The sequence below is a fragment of the Spea bombifrons genome, chromosome 11, assembly GCF_027358695.1.
Source record: "Spea bombifrons isolate aSpeBom1 chromosome 11, aSpeBom1.2.pri, whole genome shotgun sequence".
Taxonomy (NCBI): Eukaryota; Metazoa; Chordata; class Amphibia; order Anura; family Pelobatidae; genus Spea; species Spea bombifrons.
The window spans coordinates 11920592-11942268 of record NC_071097.1 but is presented as its reverse complement, the minus strand read 5'-3'; the positions used below and the strand labels follow the sequence as shown (position 1 = coordinate 11942268).

The 21677-nt window shown below is 40.4% G+C and overlaps 1 protein-coding gene across 1 annotated transcript in view; it reads left to right on the top strand.

Moving 5' to 3' along the window:
• Positions 1–16011: 16011 nt before the first annotated feature.
• PALD1 (phosphatase domain containing paladin 1) overlaps positions 16012–21677 on the top strand; it is a 134728-nt gene continuing 129062 nt past the window's right edge. The window contains exon 1 of the mRNA XM_053450661.1: positions 16012–16103. Within this exon, the coding sequence (XP_053306636.1) occupies positions 16084–16103 (20 nt within the window). The 5' untranslated portion in view covers positions 16012–16083. The remainder of the gene's footprint in view (positions 16104–21677) is intronic.

Here is a 21677-nt window from a genome sequence, read left to right as displayed (position 1 = left end):
CCCTACCAGGCACTTGACCCCTGTACCCTGGGCCAGCCCATTTCTGTGTACCACCATCTACTTGATACATATACTTAGATAGATTGGACATTTTAAGAAAAGTATTTTCCATTTTAGTTAGGCACATATGGTAAAGTAATGCTGGAAAAATATAGATATATATTTTTTTTTTGCGGGGAAGTTTATAAGGAGCAATACTAGTACTGTATTTTATAGTGTATTTGTAAAATTCATTTCTGTTTGATCTACGCAAAAGAAAATTGTAACTTTATACTGTATGTGTTTGTGTAGAGCCATGAGCCTTTTATTTGATATTAGTGGAAATAGCATGTGTGTTTAGAAACTAATGTGCGGTGCACTTACATAATCCACTGGAAAATCTGACGTTTTTAAAGGAGTATACAGGAAAGACGTCTAGTTTTATTGTATACAGAGTGGTCAGCCGGCTCCTTACCCATCTGGAAAAAATCCTAATCAGTTATTTCTGACACAGTATAAATAAATGTACATATCCTTCTCTAGGTAGGATTTCCAGAATCAAATATGGAAAGAATATCGGATTACAGATTTCTGTTGTGTTTAGGAAAGAAGCCTTGCATTTTTTCAATTAATTTCCTGTACGTAACTCTTTGAGTGCCAGATTTCAACACACCTTCTCACCCCACTTTTTGCCTATATGTGCCAAACCAAATATTAAAGCCATTTACCCCCATTTTGGTAGTTTTACCAAATATATGTGGTTGTGTATGCCTTTGGAACAAAGTCCATAAGGCTGGCCGTATGCAGCACTTTGCTGGGTGGGCACAAATAAATTGGGGTCAAATGCCATAATTACAGTATAGACACACCACATAGGAATAACATACACATACATCTTTGGGTTAAAAAATGTCACTTCTAATTGCACACTTCTGATAAGTCCACAGTGCTCTGAAAATAAACTATTTTATTTCAGATCATATAAATATTTCAGATCATCAAACTAATATTAGACAAAAATAACCTGAGTAAACAAAAATGCAGGTTTCAAATGATTTTATAAACGAAAAAGCTATTCAACCCTTCTAAGTAATTGCCCCTTTAGTTACTAAATTTACCAATTAACCAAATGTAATTAATAATTGGGTTAAATTACACTAGACAGACCCAGGCATGATTATGACAAGCAACATAAGTATGGTGGCCCTCACGGTAGGTGCTTCCATACCTACAATGAGAACCCACACAACTTAAACCAAGTACCAGGAACAACCAGCCAAACCAGCTAACACATTACAACTCACTAAAAGGGACAGATGGGAGGTGAACTATTTGCTACACGGTTCAGTAAACGGGAAAGGAAGGCCCCCAGACTACTGCCCTTCCTTTATACCCCACTGGCCACTGCACACCTATCAGCACTTAAACCCGCAACCCGGAGGATTCGGGTGTTGACCAGGAGAATCGGTGCTTCTCCCGGAGTTCTCTGGGCCAAACCTGGAGCGTTCACAGGTATGCAAATAAGAGACGGATAGAAATATTGAAATAAGAAAGGTCACAGCTTTATTGTCATGTAAAGCACTGTGACATATAACTGTGACATATAACTTTATTACACGTTGTAATGCAATATGTTGATTTGAACAATGTAACCTCAGTTTAAGTCTGGGTCTCTGAACAAACACAATCTAAATCCCCCTCTATGGAGGTTACCCACACTTCTTACAATTACCCCTTCGCCTTAATGGCATCACCCACCTTGAAGAATGCCTTCAAACTCGTTGCACACTCATTTCCAAAAGCTGTAAAATGCACCAGCAAGCAGGATGAGTATGACTACCTCGACTTTCCATTGGGACCCTGCCTAAAGGAAAATCCCATAAACTCCATCATAACCTACATTATGTGGGTCCATACCTACAATGAGAATACACGCAATTTAAACCATCTATCATGAATAAACACCATCAAAAACAATCACCTGAGCATATGCTCCCCGCCAAGGCCGATGCATTTGACTCCTCGTGAATGCACTAGCTCCTCCACAGCGTCACACCTTTCTCCAACCCGATCCTAACATACAATTGCCAGATGTTGGACCCTATGTCCTGTTCAATGAACACCATCCTTCCTAAACAAAGACACATTATCGCCTTCTAGGTCAGGATGCACCACCAAAATGAGACATTGCAAGAAACTGCATTGTTGACCTTGATCCTACTCCTAGCTTCCAGCCAAAACAGCCTGGCTGTAATGTTGGACCATACCACCAACAAACCTGAAAACCGAGTACATAGCCACAGTAAGTTTCACTTCATATTTCTGATCAAAACCCTTAACAGAATGCTACATAACTCATGCAGCACTAACATATGAGGGGGGAGGGGGGGCTCCGTTCCTGCCTTAACATACTCTCCCATTATCTCCTCCCAATTCCTACCCTTGTTCTCAAACCATCTGACTGGAGTACTACTACTAAACACATTATTTTGACTTTTAGGGATGTGATGTGGAGTACTTTGATACACACATACCGACCAAACATTCCAGGCTTCTAAAAAGGAGGAACAACTAAGTTGTTTAATGTTTATTTTACGGTTTCCCATTCTCACATGGCCCCTTCAATCTATGACAAGCTTTCCTTAAAACTGAGTTGTTTGCAGTTGGAGTGTGGTCATTAAGTGGTGCCCTTAAGCACTGGCAGTATCAACTTCAACTTCCCTAATCTTTCCTATGTTTGATATCAGCGTTTTATTTTGTCTTCATGTATAGATCTACAGATAATTTCTATCTTGAATGTTGGTTATGTATATGGTGCATATACAAAAGCATGTGTGTTCTATGGAAATGATTATGTTGTTTATTTCTAGGTACATGCGGCACATACACTCATCTTTGAAGTTTCCTTTTGTTTGAAGTACTTTGCATATGTTGGTGAAATGTAAAGTGCAATTATTTATGACAAGATGTACCCATAAATATACATTGAAAATTTTCTGCATTTGTTAAACTAATTTTGATTTCACTTTCAAGTTCAAGACGTTCTGGCATGGAAACCATTAATCTTTTGAATTTTACAGCACTTTCTAATTACCTGCATTTGTTGCGTAGTGATTATATTTTAATATACCGTATTTGCTCGATTATAAGACGACCCCCCAAAATCTGAATATTACTAGATATTTGTAAAAAAGAAAAAGCCTGAATATAAGACGACCCTATAGGAAACAAGTTTTACCAGTAAATGTTAATTCATGTAAACAATGTAAAATATTTTGTTTTTATTTCCTTTTATTTTCCAACCTGCCCCCCCATGTTATGCACATCTGCCCCTAAATGCCACTGTGCCCCATGATATAGAAACATAGAAAGTGACAGCAGATAAGAACCAGTAGGCCCATCTAGTCTGCACAACCTCTGAGTACTTCCCTTTACTACCTGCCCTTATCCTATATCTAGCTTGGCCTTATGCCTATCCCATGCTTGCTTAAATGCCTTTACTGTATTAACATCTACCACTTCTGCTGGAAGGCTATTCCATGCGTCCACTACCCTTTCCATAAAGTAATATTTTCTGATGTTACCATTAAACCTTTGTTGCTCTAGCTTATGACTATGTCCTCTTGTTGTGGTAGTATTTCCCCTTTTAAATAAACTCTCTTCCTTTATCTTGTTGATTCCCTTTAAGTATTTAAATGTTTCTATCATATCCCCCCTGTCACATCTTTCTTCCAGGCTATATAGGTTAACCTGTCCTGGTAAGGTTTATCCTGTAATCCATAAACCATTTTAGTAGCCCTTCTCTGAACGTTCTCCAAGATTTCTATATCCTTCTGGAGATACGGTCTCCAGTACTGTACACAATACTCCAAGTGAGGTGTCACCAGTGATCTGTACAACGGCATGAGTACTTCCCTCTTTCTACTGCTAATACCTCTCCCTATACAGCCCACCATTCTGCTCGCATTACCTGCTGCTCTACTGCATTCTCTGCCTACCTTTAAATCCTCAGAAATAATTACCTTCCGTCTACACCAGGGGTGTTCAAACTGCGGCCCTCCAGCTGCTGCAGGACTACATCTCCCATACTCCTCAGCCAGCCCCTTAAATGAAGGAGCATTATGGGAGATGTAGTCCTGCAGCAGCTGGAGGGCCGCAGTTTGGACACCCCTGGTCTACACGCTGTCCCGGTTACACACCAGGGACGCAGAAGCACCGGTAAGTGGGGGGGCATAAGACAGGAGGATCCAGGTCCCCTGCAGCGCTGCGGGGGATCTGGATCTTAGTCTCATAGTCAGACCTATTTGAGGTCTGATTATAAGACGTCCCGATAATAAGATATACGGTATGTGGACTACAGAGCCTGCTGTAGTGTGAACCCAAGCAACCTAGATATGTTTAACATACTATCTAATTAGTGCAGGGTAGTATTTGGAAATATACACATTTGTTAATTATGTTGTGGAGTGTTTATTTTAATATGCATTAAGCAACATATTTGCACAACATACAGTTTATGTACTGTATATTTTGTGAGTGGAACTCAGATTCTTAACCAGCTCATATGAAATATACATATGTTTTGTATTGGAAACATTATGCGTTTGTGGTTTGATATTACACAAGACATTTGTTAATACTAAGAAAATATACCTTATATAGTGTAGACGTGTATTTTGTTGTGCTTAAATTCATGCATGGGATAGCTTGCACCTTCTGGCCTGGGCCACTTGCCTCCCCCACCAGGTAACTAACATACACACTGGCACACATACTTACACTTACTCTCTTGCATCTTTCTGTTAGTTCACACACACACTGTTCCTGACCCCATGCACCTGGTTCCCCAAGCGGGCAGTTTCTCTTTGTAGAATTTTGTACTGGGTCAGGCAGCAATTGCCCCTGCATTCTTGTGCTTAAGATGTTTTTTTATATGTGGTCAATGTGTGGCTACTATAGATTTATAATAGCCTTTTGGACAGCTGTATGTATGATAGGAGTCTACAAAAAAAATTAACATCAGTATTCTCAATGCCAAGTTTTTTCTGCAGTGGTCCACGTTATCAGAAACGTGTGTGTGGCCCGCACTTGTTTTTCATTGAGAGAACATATTTGTAATGCCTGTTAATGCAGGGTTAATTTGTCAATAATGCAAAAGCAGTAAAAAAAACACACATCCAGACACACAATGACACTCAGCATTAACAAACACCTAGGCACTCACACGAACACAGCTAGACAGTCAGCAATAACACACACACCCAGACACTAACACACATGCATACACACTCACCCACAGAAACAAACCTAGATACTTAAACTAACACAACTACGGTAGATCCACACACTAACACACACACACTTACATACTCAAAGACATACTAATATAGCCACACATACTACAACCAGACACACAGACATGCACTAACATACCCAGACACACATGCTAATATAGCCAGACACACACTAATATACCCAAACAGGCACACTAACATACAGAGACACACACTAACATACCCAGTTAGTTGCATTTTCTACGTACATATATAGAAAATGCAACTTAACTTCCAATGCCTTAGCCTGCCTTTAATGCAGCTTGGCGAGCTGCCGCACTACTCCTACATGGTCACACAATGTGACATTGCTTGACCCTGCTCAACCATTCTTCCTTCTAGGAATTAGGGGGGGGAAAGACGTGAGTCCGTGTGTCCAGTCACCGCTTCTCCGTGTCAAGACCCGAATCCTCCGGGTCGCGGGAGCGGGGTCTTGACCTGCCCCGCACCCCGCCTATTTCCCCTTTAAATGGGGGGGTTTCCCACTGCCGTCGGCGGGAACTCCCCCAACGTCAGGGGGACCTCCCACTGACATCAGTGGGGACTCCCACTGACATCACGGGACCGCCCACTGACGTCAATGGGCAGTCCTGGCTGCGTCCCGCAAGAGAAGGCTTCGGGTAGCCGGAGCACAGAAGTTCCCAGGCAGGAATATGGGGCACCGATGGCCAGTGGCCCGTGGGGCGTTCGCAGAGTGAGTTACAGAGTGATGTTGTTACAGTTCACAGTTGTAACAGCCTCGCTTACTGTACCTCTAGAGCACCCAGGTTGTCTGGTCTCTCAACATCCTCTGACTAGGGGATATGACGCGTCTAGTGTTTGATAATGCAAAACTAGTAACAATACACTGAAAAATGCGAAAATTATAAAATGGGGGATAAGTTGAAACATATCGAGGATACATTTTTCTAATTATAAAATTTCTAAAATTGTGCTATTTATTGCTTTTTAGACTTTAATTCATGTGCAACATGCTTCTGGCGATTATAAGACGACCCTGATTATAAGACGACCCCCCAAAATCTGAATATTAACTTAGGAAAAAAGAAAAAGCCTGAATATAAGACGACCCTAAAGGAAAAAAGTTTTACCAGTAAATGTTAATTCATTTAAACTATTTTTTTTAATAAAAGCTATGATTGAGAAAAATATTTTTTTTGTTTTTATTTCCTTGTATTTTCCAACCTGTCCCCCAGTTACGCACATCTGCCCCCAGGCTTGCCACACCAATATGGCACTGTGGCCCATGATATGCCTTTTAACCCTCTATATGCCACTGTGCCCCATGGTATGCTTTTTGACCCCCTATGTGCCACTCTGCCTCCAGAAATGCCTTATACCCCTATATCCCATTCTGGCATTTAGGGGGTTAAAATGCATATTATGGGGCAGAGTGGCATATAGGGAGGTATAAGGCATTCCAGGAGGCAGAGTGGCATTAAGTGAGTTAAAAGGCATTGTATAGAGCACTCTGCCTCCAGAAATGCCTTATACCCCTATATGCCACTCTGGCATTTAGGGGGTTAAAAGGCATATTATGGGGCAGAGTGGCATATAGGGAGGTATAAGGCATTTCAGGAGGCATTAAATGCCCCCTTAAGGCCACTCTGCCTCCTGAAATGCCTTATACCTCCCTATATGCCACTCTGCCCCATAATATGCCTTTTAACCCCCTAAGTGCCACAGTGGCATATAGGGGTATAAGGCATTCCAGAAATGCCCTATGCCCCCATTTAACACGCACACACACACTTACCGCTGCTTCCAATTTCCTGCTGTATTGCCGGGGCAGCGGGTTGACGTCTCCTTCCGCTGCAGCCGGAAGGAGGTGGAGTTGGCAGCGGGGGTTTGTCTGCGTCCGTCGCGCATACCTTCCCGGCTGTCAGAGATCAGAGTTCCCCGCACCGGTGCCGCACTCTGATCTCTGACAGTCGGGGAAGGTATGCGCGACGGACGCAGACATCCCCCGCTGCTAGCCACACCTCCTTCCGGCTGCAGCGGACGTTGTCTACGCGGATCGCGTAGACGTCAACCCGCTGCCCCGGCAATACAGCAGGAAGCACCGGTAAGTGTGTGTGTGGGGGGTGTTAAATGGGGGGGGAGGAGACAGGAGGATCCAGGTCCCCTGCAGCGGTGCGGGGGATCTGGATCTTAGTCTCATAATCAGACCTCTATTTGAGGTCTGATTAGAAGACGACCCCGATTAGAAGACGAGGGGTATTTTTCAGAGCATTTGCTCTGAAAAAAACCTTGTCTTATAATCCAGCAAATACGGTATTAAATGTACTTGTTATATAGCCTTGTCTCCCAGTACTACTTGGATTAACAAGGCTGTCACTGATATTGTCCAAAGTGCTAAGATGAGAGAAGGTGAAAGTGCCACCCAATTTTATTTGTCAAGATTTAGAACTTGAAGGCAGATAAGAACCATTTGGTCCAATTAGCCTGCTGATTTTCCCTTAGACTCAGACCTTAATTAGTCCTTAATATTGTCTTAGATTCAGGCTATCCTTATGCCTATCCCATGCATGTTTATAGTCCACCACCGTATTAGCCTCTAGCACTTCTGTTTAAGGGCTTATCAACTACCCTCTAAGTAAAGTAACATCTCAGCTTCTAACACTTTAGTTACATTACAACTTATTTTCTAACATTTTTCCTCTTTTGAAATATACTTTCCTGCTATACTCTGTTAAATCGCTTTATGTATTTAAATGTTTACAAATATTTGAAACTATTTAATTGATCCCCAAAAGTTCGAGACAACATCTTATACCTTAGAAGTTACAAGCAGGCTTCTTAGTGCTTACATCAGTTTGTCAGCATCTGGTCTCAACAGAGCAATGTGGCCTGACATTGTTAGCACACATCTGCACACTATCAACTGTCTAAGGTATATCTCAGTAGTGACACTTCCTTTTTGTAAATTCCAATATCAAATGATAATATGCTTGTCTTCAGCAAGAGAGGGCAAATGTATTTAAAAGTTTTACTGGCCTTCAAGTGACAGACTCTCAGAGCAACAATTCATTTAAGCTCACAGGTACCCATCTTGTCACCCCGTTCACCTACCCTAAAGGGCGGAGACTGCTGAGCTACATAAGATGCTATTTTTTTTTCCAGAACTTATTTGAATTTCATTATTTTGTTACACACCATAGTGAAACTTTAGTTTTTCAGGGGCATCATTTTTAGCCTGGAAAGAAAAAACAAAACAAAACTACTTGTCACTTCCTGGATTCTTTTTCAAAAGAGTAGTGTAAATTATATTTTATATGTTCTCAATTAATTTACTTAGTGTACATTTAGGAAAAGAAAAACAGGTCATGTTTCTCCTTGTGTTTATGTATATTCCAGCATCAGGCTCCAGACATATTCCTACAGTTTGTAAGGTTTGTTATGTATATATTTTAAGGATTACACATGGTGCATGTTTTCTTGCAAGGTTAAAATCAAAACACAAGCTCACATAGAGACATACCAAGTGTTCCATGCTCTGGCCCAAGCATATTTTTACTTGTTACATAATTGTAATTTCTAAAAAAAAAATGACAAATAAATTGACATCTGACATTCAATGCGCCTAAAAATCCAAAAAAATAAATTATATATATATATATATATACATATATATGTATATATATATATATATGTGTATATATATATATATATATGTGTATATATATATATATATATATATATATATATATATATATACTTCTTTATTGACAGATTGGCTTCACTCTGGATATTTTGTTTTATATATATATATATATATATATATATATATATATTTTTTTTTTTTTTTTCAAATAACAGTTTGTTATAAATTTGAACACTGCCTCCCATCCTCATCATTCTGTACAGAGTGTTTCTGAATGCACAATGATGTGATTGTATTTTTGCATTTTTACCAGTATATCATATGTTAGGATGCACAGTTTATCCTTAACAAGTAATCTATGAATTGGTAAACTTGTCCTGATTGTCCCCTAAGTGTAAGCTTAACTCCAAAACAATGACTTTTTCCCAGCTGGAGTAAAATGTGTCCCAACCTCTGGCACCAACAGGGATATCCCATGGAAAAAAAATATTTTTATACTTGAGCATAAAATACAGTGCGTATATAGTAACAGGTGTTTTTTTATTTTGCTCCAATATAATTCCTTTACTTGCAGACCCGGAGATCGCCACTATTGTCAGTCAATGGGATATTTCTTGTGGGTGTTTTATTTTTCAGAAACCTTTATCACTACTGGAGTCTAAATCAAATTAATCAGGAAATACATTGATGGTTTTTATGTATGTTTTAAAGTGCAAACCAAGCAATCAACTATACATTTCATTTGAGTTTACTCACTAAAGGGAGAGTTGACACGGTAGTTAGCAGTATAGTTTTATTTTAACTCTTTACAGTATATACAGTAAATACATATAATTATTATGTATTGTTTTATATAGCGCTATCATATTCCATAGCTGTACAATGGGACACCAAAAGTAATGCCCAAACAGATACAAAAAAACCCATCACTTAATACTTAAAACTTGAACTTTTAAGGTTGATTGATAAGGGCCACTTAGCTCTATGGCTATGCCCTGTAACTAACTGGTACAGAAGCCCTATGTCACAGAACTGGGTCTATACAGAAGACTGTAATGACCCAGAGCGCCCAAAGATTGTGTTAAGGCGTTATTGTGCATTAGCGGAGTTGGACAGGGTCTGGTGCAGGGCGACTGCACTCTCCCGGGTGGGCATCTAGGGTTGTGCGGCTACATACCAGGGCCCTGACATAGCAGCTGATACAGTCCAGAACAAAGCAGAACTTAGAGATATCCTGCAAGCACCCTGGAGCAGACATGAAACATAGCACTAGAATCATGTGCAGGATGCTGCAGACTGGGAGTAGGGAAGCTAAGCAGAGTAAAAGCAGAAACATAGAGAGCAAGAGCAAGGAACAGGGAGACCGAGCAAGGAACATAACCAGACAAGACATACATGATACAGGGCACAACAAAGGAACACAGGGGATGGAGCGAGGAGCCTGAATCCTCAGACGCTTCTCCTTTAAGTAAGGATAGGACATCTTAACTGGGACATGAGCAGAGGAGAGAGGAACCGAAATCCTCAGATGTTTCAGGGTAGGCGGGCAAAGGTACACAAAATACAGACACATATGGATACAGGACTAGCCTATGACTATAAGAGAACAATATGAGATTCCGTCACATCATATGGCCATAGTATGCTTAACCCACCACTACGCCAAAGTACTCCAATATTCAGTGGGTCCCAACGCTAAACCCTGCCTACAGAATTACTAAACATGAACCACAGGACAGAGAACAAACCATACCAGAGACTGCAGACTGAGACAAACATGGGACACAAAACTTGTGGGACACAAGTTATAAAGGAAACATAAGTTGAAGCCAAGAGCAGGACTGGAATAAGGAACCAGAAGCACAGAACAGAGCATATGGAAATCCAGGGATGGATCACAGCAAAGGGGGGACTGTAGCAAGACAGGGAAAATCAGAGATATGCAGATCTGCGGCCTGGATGGGGCGTGACACCCTGGTTTTAAATATATTTGTGCTACCAACTATTAGATAACATGTAAGTGACAAATTAGGCCACTGACATTGATTGGTATATTTGATCCATAATCATTCACCTAACATGTTACTAATCAGTGCTCAGGTAGTAATCCGACAAAAATGTAAAAATAATAAAATATTATTTTTTATTAATGTGTATGGGTTTTTTAATTTTACCACCTGGAGAATCTCTCTTTCTGAATCTCTCTCACACTATCTGAAGGACCTTTGACTTCCAGTTCAGTGCTGTTCAGTTAACTCTTTCTGTGCCGGTCCATATGGTCCACATTGTGCAGCAGGGGGAGGTCATGGCTGGTCCCCGTATTCATGTGGGGGCAAAACATACCCTGGATTGTGTCCCCAAAGCTTCCTACGACAAACTGCCATCATATGGTTAACACTGAACAAAAGAACAGGCAATTTATGTGCATTAATTTATTGAGACATATAAAAGTAGTGGTCAATGTTCCAGCTAACCCTTGCAGACTTTATCAAGACAAATTGTTAAAATGTAAGTCAAGTTAAAGAGTTCAGTTAATCTGGTTTTCCCCTAGTCCTGCTTTTTAAACAGCATTCTCACCCGAAAGAAAAACTGTTCAATTTCTCTTAACATATAGTTGTTCAGTTTCAACCACCTTACCGTAAACATGAACATGTTAATTAATTTGCTTTGATAATAATTCAATCCATAGAGTTACTTTTTCTCATGTAATAAACATAATTTATTTAATGTCTTTTTATTTGGTTAAAGTTGTTTAAAAGTAGCAAGAACTGGCGACGTGTTCAGATTGTTATCTTTGTGAACATTAGCACAAGATCAGTCATCGTTGTCCATAAAAGGCTGAGACTTTGATAAACATATTCTGCATGCAGATTAATCTTCTGCACTACAAATTTTACCCTAATGTTCCCTGGCAAACATAGCAAAAATTCTGGAGTATAGGAATTATTATTGGAATCCAAAATATCACTGTGTGTGTGTGTTTAGGTTAACCCAGGTTAAGAGATTGTGGTGTACAAAAATTCTGAAATTTGAACATTACATGGGGAACCTGCAAAAACTCAATTGAAATGACACAGTTAACAGATACATATACAGAAAAAAAGATGTAAAAGGTTTTAAGGTTTTTTAAACACTGGAGTTCCAGCAACGTATGTCTCAATACTGTATTTGTTTGTATGAGAAAAAAAATGTGACAAAAAACCTTTGCATTCATAAAAAAATATATTGTCATTGCCCTTAATAGGAACTTTCAGGAAACAAATACTTTTATATTTTTGACACTTTTCCCTCAGTTTGATCATAAAATGAATCACTTGTACCATTTTTTTCTATAAAAAAGCGAAATGATGACTTTGCACAAATTTCAGTACATGCCATGGGCAGATCCGGGTGGGGGCAGTGGGGCAGTTGCCCCCCCCTCCCCTCAAAAGACAGCAGCATGCTTCATGAGTTCGGATAAAGAGGTAAGAGTTACCTCTTTATGCAAGGCCATGTAACATTGTGTTGCGTGACCCTGCGGGAGTAGTGTGTGTTGGTGTGTCTGCCTAGGTTGCTGTATGTGGTTATGTTAGTGTGTGTCTGTCTGGGTTTGAATGTGGTTATGTTATTGTGTGTGTCTGGGTATTTTAGCATGCATGTCTGGGTATTTTAGCATGTATGTCTGGGTATGTTAGTGTGTATGATTGGGTATGTTAGTGTGTGTCTGTGTGTGTTAGTGTATGTGAGTCTGGATATCTTAGTGTTTGTGTGTCCAGGTGTGCAAGCCTTGATGTGTTTGCATCTGGGTATGATTAAGAGTTTTGTAAAGCTTGAAACGTGCAGGGTGCTAGTTTTACTGGCTTCCTTGTCTCTGCTTTCACCTTCTTCCATGTATGTATTTTGCTTAATAAACAGGTTGACCTTTTATTGCATTTGTTGTGTAGAACTTATGATACACAGACTTACGCACCCCTTATACGCTGGAGGTGTTTTCCTCCGATTGGATGTCTTGTTTTGGTTAACAAGATTATGTTTGAACGTAATATATTTATGTCTGTGTGTCTGAAATTCATACACAGGAATACATTGTTTGTATCTATACTTTCTCTGTATACAAAAATAGATATATACACATGTCCATTTAAATACACATACATAAAACTGTAAAGTGACATTTACAGCTAGGATAGAAGAGCTGTGTTATGTGAGCGTGACACATAAGACACAGCAAATGTGGGGTGAACAGGAGAAACAAGAATTTATATATTGTGTTTATATAGTGGTGGAACTTGCAGATGATTATGGGAAGCACATAGTGGAAGACAAGGTTTAAGAGATTTAATAAATATGATTGTATTTTAATATAGACAGCTAGTAAGAAAAACCTAAAATAAGTAACCTTTTGTACTTTTAGTAAGTTCATAGTACATTTCTGCATTTTATCTAGCCGATGTATGGCTTTGTGGTTTACTCTAGTACTAAAGGAGGTTCAGATTTCTCTTCTACCATTACTTAGCCTATGTTTAAAGATGCCATTGGCTGCAAGTGAATAGAGCATCCACTAGGCTACCAGTAAACCTTATTAAACATAGCAATGTGAGGTGAAAGCAGGTATTCACTTAAAATTGTTTGATGACCCACATACCCAAGGGTAAGCTTCTTCTCTTAAGTGTTTTAAAACCAAGACACCTAGATGTGTAGTGTCCTACAGTTGTGTAAGGGTACTGAAGTGGTGATTATGTTGCCACCCATCTCTTTCTATACAAAACTCACATGCTCAGCTCTAACATTGGTTTGGTAAGACACAAGTAACACTATTTACGGAGTAGGACATCAAAACCAGAAGATGTACGTCTACTTCAAATTCTGGCAACAAGGGGACTTTTAGTCATATTGAAAGCACAATTACTGGAGTTGTGTGTTTTAAAATATTGCACTCTATTTATTTGCATTATCTAGAACTGTAATCTGCCAATTTTTATGCTTAGAAAAGTGTTACAAAATGTATTTGCACTTTTGTTCCTGTAGGGCTTCCATTGTGTATATACCAGGCAGCCAGGGCCGATTCAAGGCTCTGGTGGGTCCCTGGGCAAACAATATAATAGTGGGCCCCCTCCTGCCAATCAAATGCAAAAACCGGGGAGTACAGGGGCTTGCAGTGGGGGGGACAGACAGGGGCTTGTAGTGGGGAGGCAGGGGGCTTGTAGTGGAGGGCCCACGTGTGGCCATCTTCTAATTCCACTACCGCGGACCTAGGGTAACCACATTTTATTTCTGCCATTCCGGGACACACTATGAAGCCCATGAGATCACACACACGATATATATTAATATTAACCCGAACTGTCAATATATATAAATATTAGACCTGCTTCCAATACATTTTATATTGATAAAATTGGACCCTATGCAAGCATTTCATTGGAACCCGCTCCACGCACCAAAAAATACGTATAGATCAAACACATAAAATAGCACTTGCATGTATAGATCGACTGAATAAGAGATACAAACTTACATAACTACATACATAAATAATGTTTGGAAACATAGCATAGTATGGATAGATCAACCTAGCTTTGCGTGTATAGATCAATTGAAAATCACATGTGAACTCAGCACTGAAGGCATAGAATCAGACAAACAAATCTTGTATTATATATGGAAACATAGCATATCAGATATGGATCTACACAGTAACACACAAACCCAGCTTTGCAGGTATAGATAAATTTGAATTTGCATAGAAACTCAACATTAAAGGTATAGATAAAACCCCATAAGTTACAGCCACAGATCACAGGTTGCACACCCCAAAGCCTCAACATGAGGAGTGGTTGTTGAAAACTTTATGAGCGACTGCTCGGCGCCTCTCTCTCTCCTCCACGTAAAAAAAAAACAAAAAGAAACAGCGGTCCGCCACCGCAGGTGATTAAAAGCGCAGAGGGGGCCCCAAACCGGCAGTATGACTGCCAGTGGGACCCCGAAGGTTATTGGGGCATGGGCAAATGCCCACTTTGCCCGCTGAATAAAGCGGCCCTGCATGCAGCACAATAAGAAATCTTCATTTACAGAACATTCTGTGGTGGCAGCCATGGTTGAACCCAACAGTACGTTGCCTTTGCCATCAGTACACTAGCCTCCCAGCCAAACTCATGTGGCAGATTAAGGAAATGGGAACAGAATATTTATTTTACAAACATGTAGATGCCCTGGTGGGGTTTATTAGATATAGTTAATATTATATCATATTTCCCTGTGTATAGATAGACATATAAGGCATCACATAAATGTGTGGAGTCCAAGAACTATTTTGTGGGTTTTGTAGCTGAGTGGCATTTCAGCATTTTATTATCTTTGTAACTCATTGAATGCAAATATGCGGTCACTGTATTCTCACACAAAAGGAATAAAAAAAAAGACAAACTACATGTTTTGGCTTTATTCAATATTAATGTAAAAGTACTTAGCGTAACGCATTATACTGTTTAAGGGGGGACTTTACATAAGTCTGGAAGTATTTCTTTTTCTAGAAGCCATGTATTTCAGAAGAGTACAGAGCACCAGGGATATTCGAGTTGTTAATTGTTGTTATGACAATCGCTACAGTTCAAGTCCAGGGTACATTGGTAAACGAGACTGGATGTCGGTAGAATCTCTGCACTCCCTTAATAGCCCCATTCCAACCACCTAATTCCAGTGATGGCGTTCCTGGGAGGAGCATGAACAGGCTGAATGTAGCAAGAGGGATCCCCGCCTTCTTCCATCACATCTGGATCGAACTGCAGAGGACCCGTACTAGAAGTGATTGTTACCCGACTATCCGAAGAGTGGAAATCCAAGACGCAAATAAGAGGAACAACTCATCAGCCGGAAGGTAGATGCCTCTAATTTGTTTCCTACACAACTGCTTGTAGCTATTGCTGTTGAAATATTCAGTGTGTAATCGGCATCTCAGTCCTGTGTCGGTGCAGCCTTTGCGCTCCCCCCAGTTTGCCTTTCTGTATTTTAATATTGTAGTGAAATGTTTGCACTACCTGCTTCTCATGGTGTGTCTCGTACCAGACACTCATTTAACATTTCCTGTATGTCTAACCTCCCTCTGTCTTATATCTTAGACCGCTTTAACCCCCGGCAACTTTTTGAACCCTGTTTGCCTAGCCCAAAACATACACCCTCACTGGAGCCATGCAACAATCACAGCCACGGTAAGAGATCGATTTTTTTTAATTTTCCAGTCAGTGACCTTGTATTTGTCTCTAATTTTGAGTTTGCTGTACCTCATACTGTGTAAACATGTTGTTTCTAATATAGATAGATGAACACATAATACAGTTTCTGCTCACACAACGCCTGGATATATTTGTCCATCCCTGTAATGCTTTAATCATCTCATTACCGTTATAAATAATGACCTCCTTTCATTGTGTTTCCACCCCATCCTTTACGTTAAATGTTTCTGCTGACAATATTAATAGAGGGAGTTTCCTCCAGACAACAATTAGAGTAGAAATTCTACAATCAAATACTGAAGCCATTTTCATTTCACACTGTTTGTGCTGCCCTTGAATTGAATTGTGTTAGGAACACCCAAGAACGTCTTTACCGAAATAGCCCTCAAATTTATATTTAAAGTTAATAAAGCATCCAGCTTCTGTAACCACCAAAGCCCAACCTAATAAGATGTAAAAATTTGTTAACCTATTTAGTCAGTCTTTTTTGTTTCTTCTGTTATATGTGTTCTACTTGCCGCAGAATTTGGGTATAGGTGGTGGTCTTAGTGAAAATATTGTGGTTTGGATCTTTTCTCCCAGGCTCTCTGCAATTACCTCACTCTTTGGCTTTTTTCATTGCCCGGTGGTAATTGGAGAGGTTCGTAAAAAAGAAAATCTCTCCATGCTCAGCAAAACTTGAGTATATCTGGGAACATACTGTTTCCGGAAAATATTTTCAGCCAAAGTTTCTTCCCTAAAATGCTGTCCACAGATCATTTAAGCTCTTCTTTTGTAGTGTTCATATTAACCATCCTTTTTAATGACAATTGTTAATGTAAATTAAAATATTCAACAGTTAACTGCAGTCGCTTTGTATTCTGTTTTTCAAATTGTTTTGTGGCATATATGTGGTCCTATGTTGTAAAAGAAGAAATACAACTCCAAATGTAATGGTACCAGTAGATGTGCCAGCTGCTTAAGGACCATAGTAATTGTGATATCTAGTGAGATATTGCATGCTTATTCATTCTTTTTATTAATATGGGGCCCTAATTGATTTCTTCACTTGGGGCCCCTTAAAAACCTAGACCAATTTCTTCCTTTTGTGTATTCACACGTTATATTTAATATTATTATTGTTTGCATTTAAAGGGGCAACCTAACCAGTATATCATATACACATTAATGCATATGAAAGATGAAAGATCCTTTTAAATTTCCATGATATCCATTTTGCAAACTGTATTGGTTAAAGGCCCATTGGGCGCTCACCCCTGTTACCTGTCAGATTTATTTTTTGCGCTATCTTTTTGATATATACGGCAGCGCCTTTTGGTGGCCAATTGATAAGGCTGTTATCAACTTGGCGCTGATGTGCGGGTCAGTGTCCATAATAGATAGTGTAGATCGAATTGGAGTAGTTGGCTCTTTTAGGCTATTTAGAAAGATACCTTGGTGTATGGCTGTTCCAGAGAGCAAAAGGCGGGCAGGAGGGTGGCAGGGTATGTGACTATGATTATCAAGATTTCTGGAACCCTGAGTGGCAGAGAGAAGGGTGCAATAAGGAAGCCCCCAGCTGCTAAAAGTTGAAGAGAAAGTGAAAGATGATGGGTGTGACGGGACCGACCTGTACCCCAACTGGGTGCGCCTGCCCTACGTTGCTTCCTCCGCCACATGGTCACCGGGACACCAGAGATTAACCCATTCACCACCAGACAGCACAAGCGTGTAGAGAGAAGGGGCTGCCTTACCACTGTGGCTAGCCGAACCTAAGCTACACAGTGGGGCTATAAGTGATCATAGCAGAGGACACATTTCTTCAGGAACCTTGGCGGCACTGTAGTCTACAGAAGTATAGCAATACAGCGCTCTACCGCCCTGATAAGGGCAGCACCGAGGCTTACCTCAATAACAAGACAGGACTTGTGGTGAGGTAAAACAGGGACTCTTTATTTGTGAAACACATGGGCTTATATACAGTCCAACACAGGAAAAAGGCCATAAACCATGTCCACATAGCCCAGCCCAGACAGTCCGGCATCACACTTAGGCCACCGAGCCCCGCAATGTCCATACATTTTAACCCCGGATGGTCGCAACCACTGCGACAGACGGCACCGATTAACCCAGGGTCGTCACAGTGGGAATGGGTCTTGTGGGAGCAGAGAGTTTTGATGAGAACCGGGGATGAGGGGGAGAGAGAGTTATTGAAGGTAAAAGGTACCTGGCATGAGAGAATGGGAGAACAAAGTAATGAGGAAGCAACAAAAATATAGTGTGGTGGTGCTGGTGGCTGGAGAGAGAGAATAAGGTTCTATTGATTGTAAAAGGAGATTGAAAAAAGCAACAAGATGATTGTGGACATGGTACTTTGAGAATAATGGTGATAGGAGTGAAATGGTAGTGAGAACACAGGGAGTGGAACAAACACAATAAACCAGTATGGCAGCAGTTCAGGACTGTCTTCAACACGGGGCAAAAGGGACAGCTGCCCTGGGCCAGGTCAGTACCGGAAGGCCCTTGGCAGCTGCCCCTTGAGCTTGCAACCGCTTCTGCACAGACCCACAGCTTACCTCTGTATTGCTCACACAGTATGTGGGCAACCTCCCGTACCACCCAGAAGAAGCAGTAATGCAGTGGGGTCACTTTACATCATGTTCCTGCTTTCCCTGGACAGTAAAAGAGAAGTTGCTTGTACAGTGTGTGATCGCTACAGATAAATCTCTGCAGCCCCAACCCTCCCCTGCTGCCTAATTGCTCTATTAAGAGCGATTGTGCAGTGTTAGCCCCTTCAATGCGGAGACTGTGTATGACACCATCACATCCTATGGAGCATCAGCATTGAAAGAGTTAAAATTAAAATAATAATAATAAAAAATATGAGCACTGACCTGAAAGTCAAGGGTGCTTCCAGGTCAATTGTTGTGAGTTTAGTTAAAAACTGCTACACCAATCAAAAGTGGGCTGATGATGATCTGGTCATTATGACAGCCCCTGCATGACCCTGCCCTAGAAAGAGAGAAGGGTCATCTAAGGTAATAATGAACCCCCCTCGCAGAAATTATTAAAAGATATGCAATTATTACTTTTTCACTTGTCAGTGGCATTTTAAGTCACCGATTATTGATAGGTCTTCCTGATCAATGGCCTAAATTTGTCCCTTGCTTAAAAATTGAAAAGCGCAAATGTTCCAGTTTTGACGCCACAATACATGAGAAACATGACTTATCTATGCATGTGGGGTACCGCTGTACTCGGGGGGTGGGGGTGTTACTGAACACAAATCAAGACTTCTTTCACACATCCACTGCAAAGTAGATGTGAATCAGCTGCATGGGACAGGCCAATATGCCCCTAACTAGTTTCCCTGAGCTGCCTAGTTTTTGGAAATATATAGTTTTAGGGGGTTAAAATAAAATATGGGACCTCTACCGTGTCTCAAATAAGACATGGACGCAGCAAAAATTCCATGTTTGAAAATTGTAATGCGCATGTTTGAATTTTGAACCTGCAGTGCCAAAGAGACATGCCCTACCCATGTATATGGGGTACTCCTGTACTCAGGGGGTGTTTCTGAAAACAAATCACAAGTTGTTTCAGTAATTTCATGTACCCAGGGAAAAAAAATTACTGAAATACTGATAGAATGGGTTTGTTAACACCTTAAGGACCAGGCTGTTTTTTACTTTTTGTACCTTCTGGGACCGAGGCTGTTTTAACACTTTTGCGGTGCTCATGTTTAGATATAATTTTCTCCTCACTCATTTAGTGTACCCACACAAGTTATATGTTGTTTTTCTTCAGATACTATTACTATTTGATCATATTATCTAATTTCCTATAACAGAATTAGGGCTGCAACAACTAATCGATAAAATCGATAATAATCGATAATGAAATTCGTTGGCAACGAATTTCATTATCGATTAGTTGAATCGATTATTATCGATTATAAAATGAGGGTTTTTTCAGAGCAAACGCTGATATAATCCGTTTAGTCTGACTCACCGTCTCACAGCAGCAGCTCCTACTTACTCCCCCTCCCTGTAATCACTGTGACAACTGGCCCCGCCCCTTCCTTCTCCAGGCCAGAACCACATGGCTGTGACACTCATCTAACTGTAAGTATATATATATATATATATTAGTGATGGGAAGTTCGGATCATTAAAGTGAATCGGATCATTTCGATTCGTTCACTGAAATGATCCGATTCATGATCCGGATCTTCGGATCACTCAGTGTGTCTGCACGGAGTTACTGTTTTCCAGTAACTCCGTGCAGGCACACTAACGATTGGCCCCGCCCCTTTCATTATGAATCCTCCCCCCTGCCTCCAGTGATGTCAATGAAGGCAGAGAGTCGTTCAAAGATTCGGATCTTACAGGGATCCGAATCTTACAGTGAACCGGATCATTGTAAGATCCGGATCATTGTAAGATCCGGATCATTGTAAGATCCGGATCATTGTAAGATCCGGATCATTGTAAGATCCGGATCTTTGAACGACTCTCTGCCTTCATTGGCATTCTAATCATTCAGAGAATGTCACCATACTGTTATAAATAATACATTAATAATCACTGCCCCCAGGATTTACATTCCCCTTTACCTGCAACTGCACCTTAAGCTAACTTTATTAAATTAATTAAATTAACCCTCACCATTAAATTAACCCTAAACACCCCATCAACCATGACTGCCCTAAAATTAACCCTTAACACTCCATTAACCATAACTGCCCCCAAATTAACCCTAAACACCCCATTAAGCATAACTGCCCCCAAATTAACCCTAAACACCCCATTAAGCATAACTGCCCCCAAATTAACACTAAAGACCCCATTAAGCATAACTGCCCCCAAATTAACACTAAAGACCCCATTAAGCATAACTGCCCCCAAATTAACACTAAAGACCCCATTAAGCATAACTGCCCCAAATTAACCCTAAACACCCCATTAAGCATAACTGCCCCCAAATTAACACTAAAGACCCCATTAAGCATAACTGCCCCCAAATTAACACTAAAGACCCCATTAAGCATAACTGCCCCCAAATTAACCCTAAACACCCCATTAAGCATAACTGCCCCTAAATTATCCTTAAACACCCCATTAAGCATAACTGCCCCCAAATTAACACTAAAGACCCCATCAACCATACCAATTTATTAGGTAATTTATCTGGAGTACATGCAATTAATTTAGGGGCAGTTATGGTTAATGGAGTATGTAGGGTTAATTTCAGGGGCCGTTATGGTTAATGGGGTCTTTAGGGTTAATTTCAGGGGCCATTATGGTTAATGGGATCTTTACGGTTAATTTCAGGGGCAGTTATGGTTGATGGGGTATAAGGGTTAATTGTATGCTGATGACTGAGGGTTATTTAATTAATTTAATAAAGTTAACTGTAGGTGCAGTTATAGGTAAAGGGGGGCAAACTCAGAGGAATCTAAATCCTGGGGGCAGTGTGAACATTATTAATGTATTTATTTATAAAAGTATGGTATCAGTAATATTCTCTGAATGATTCGAATCTCTGTAAGATTCGGATCCTTGTAAGATC